At 41.8% G+C, this 1,881-nt stretch overlaps 1 protein-coding gene across 1 annotated transcript in view; it reads left to right on the top strand.

Annotated features, from left to right (window-relative positions):
• SEMA3C (semaphorin 3C) overlaps nucleotides 1-1,881 on the top strand; it is a 194,960-nt gene that overhangs the window by 178,802 nt on the left and 14,277 nt on the right. Inside the window, exon 16 of the mRNA XM_027774140.1 lies at nucleotides 1-31. This exon is cut by the window's left edge and continues 16 nt beyond it. Coding sequence (XP_027629941.1) covers nucleotides 1-31 — 31 coding nt within the window. The remainder of the gene's footprint in view (nucleotides 32-1,881) is intronic.

The following is a 1,881-nucleotide window of genomic DNA, read 5'->3' as shown; positions in this document are numbered from 1 at the left end:
CCTGCTCTAGGTTCTACCCAACTGGGAAGCGGTGAGTACTAACTTTGCAGCTGAAAATAAAAATTGATATCACTAGACAATAGAGAAGTGCTCCACATTGTTAGAATCAGTTCTGTGCTGTATTGCTTAAGAAATGGCAGTGAAAGTAGTCGCTCTGCTTAGCACCTCTTCTAGTCTTTGGACAAAGATGGCAATAACTGGAGGTTCTCGCAGATTCGGTAATTAGAGCACAGACCTTTGAACAGCTTGCTTTCTTTCTTAAAAGCTCCAGCCCCCTACAGCCCATCAAATATTTCAAGCAACATTTAGTTTTTTTAACCATCTTACTGAGTTTATATCTTTTTGTTTTATGTACTTCGATAAATGCTTCCTACACGGCTTAGTTATCTTGTAATCAAATGCTTGTTCTAGTTTAACTACAAGGTTATTGTTTATGGATGAACACTCTGCTTTTCCTTTTGCAAAAAGTTTCTTTCTTTCATGAGAGAGGGACAGATAAAGAGAAAGAGAAAGAAAGCACAGCACCCCCAGCAGGGTCTGGACGCTGCTGTCTGTTATCAGAGAAGGAGTTGGGAGCATTGTGAAGAAATACTCAGTTCTTTTTTTAAAAATTTACATTAAATAACTGTACTTCTTTACAATGTACAACATGGTTTTTCCCAGCATGAATACAGTGCATATTAGTCAAATCAAAGACATTACCATATGAATTATCATCTATTAAAGAAATACTCACTCTTTAGGTCCAGATCTGAGATGAAAACAAAGCCACAACCAGGAGAAAAGTGTAAAAAGAAAAAAAAAAAATTAAAAAAAGAGAAGATTTTAATAGAATAGTATACCCGGGAGGTTTTTAGGAAGGCAAGTTGTCAGAGGATGGTTGCACCAAGAACAGAATTAGACGCTGACTTCTGCTATGGGTTCTTGTCATGAATATTTAGGAAGAGATGTCTGCAGCCAGCTCTGTTTGTTTTGGTGGCTGCACCTGAGTACTTCTCAGGTAAGGGGAGCTCTCTTGCTCAGTTGAGGGAAGTCAAATGCATGAGGGGTGCAGACTTGGAAGGTAAGAGCATACACGTACGAGCAACTTCACCCATATCAGTGTTGCCCCACAAGTGGAAGGCAAGATCTCTCTCAAGGGGGTGCAGACTTGGAAGGTAAGAGTATACACGTACGAGCAACTTTACCCATATCAGTGTCGCCCCACAAGTGGAAGGCAAGATCTCTCTCAAGCACCCGGGATGGTGCCTGTGTGCACATGCGCATTTGTGGAAGGGGAAGATAGTTGCATTCTCCAGGTCCTTTAATGACAGTTTAAGCAATAAAACTCTCCCCTCTTGGTTCCAGGGGTTCGAGCTGCAACCCCTGGACACAGTGATCAATGAGGCAGATGTCCTTCTCTCTGGTATCTTGCAACTTCCTGCTCATAACTATCTGACTACCTATAATAAACCCACTCCCGGCATCATCCAGCCCAAATCATGGGCTCGCACATGTTTGCCACAGTCAGGAAGGTCTCTGGATATGAACTAGAGCCTTACTATTTTGGTGGGCCTTGTGGTTTACTGCTGTGCTATGGTCCAGCCCTTTGATTTGCTTGCTTTCAAAACCTGGTGCTCATGCTTCACACTGAAATGGAGAGTGCATGATTGTTAGTGAGGATAAGAAAGAAAGGCAGCGTGAGGCAGTGTTCCTTTTATCCAAGCAAAGACTCAGGCAGGAAAATTAGTACCAACTTACACTAAGGAAGAGGCCACTAGTAGAGATAGTGAACAAAGAATATGCAAAATTCACAGTTAACCATGGCCATAGCTATTTAAAATTACACCATGACATGGGCCATGATGGATGACAGGACCAAAACCTAGAAAAATTAGGTTC

Source organism: Tupaia chinensis, unplaced genomic scaffold (genome assembly GCF_000334495.1).
Source record: "Tupaia chinensis unplaced genomic scaffold, TupChi_1.0 Scaffold000406_1, whole genome shotgun sequence".
Taxonomy (NCBI): domain Eukaryota; kingdom Metazoa; phylum Chordata; class Mammalia; order Scandentia; family Tupaiidae; genus Tupaia; species Tupaia belangeri.
This window is presented reverse-complemented; position numbering and strand designations above follow the sequence as displayed.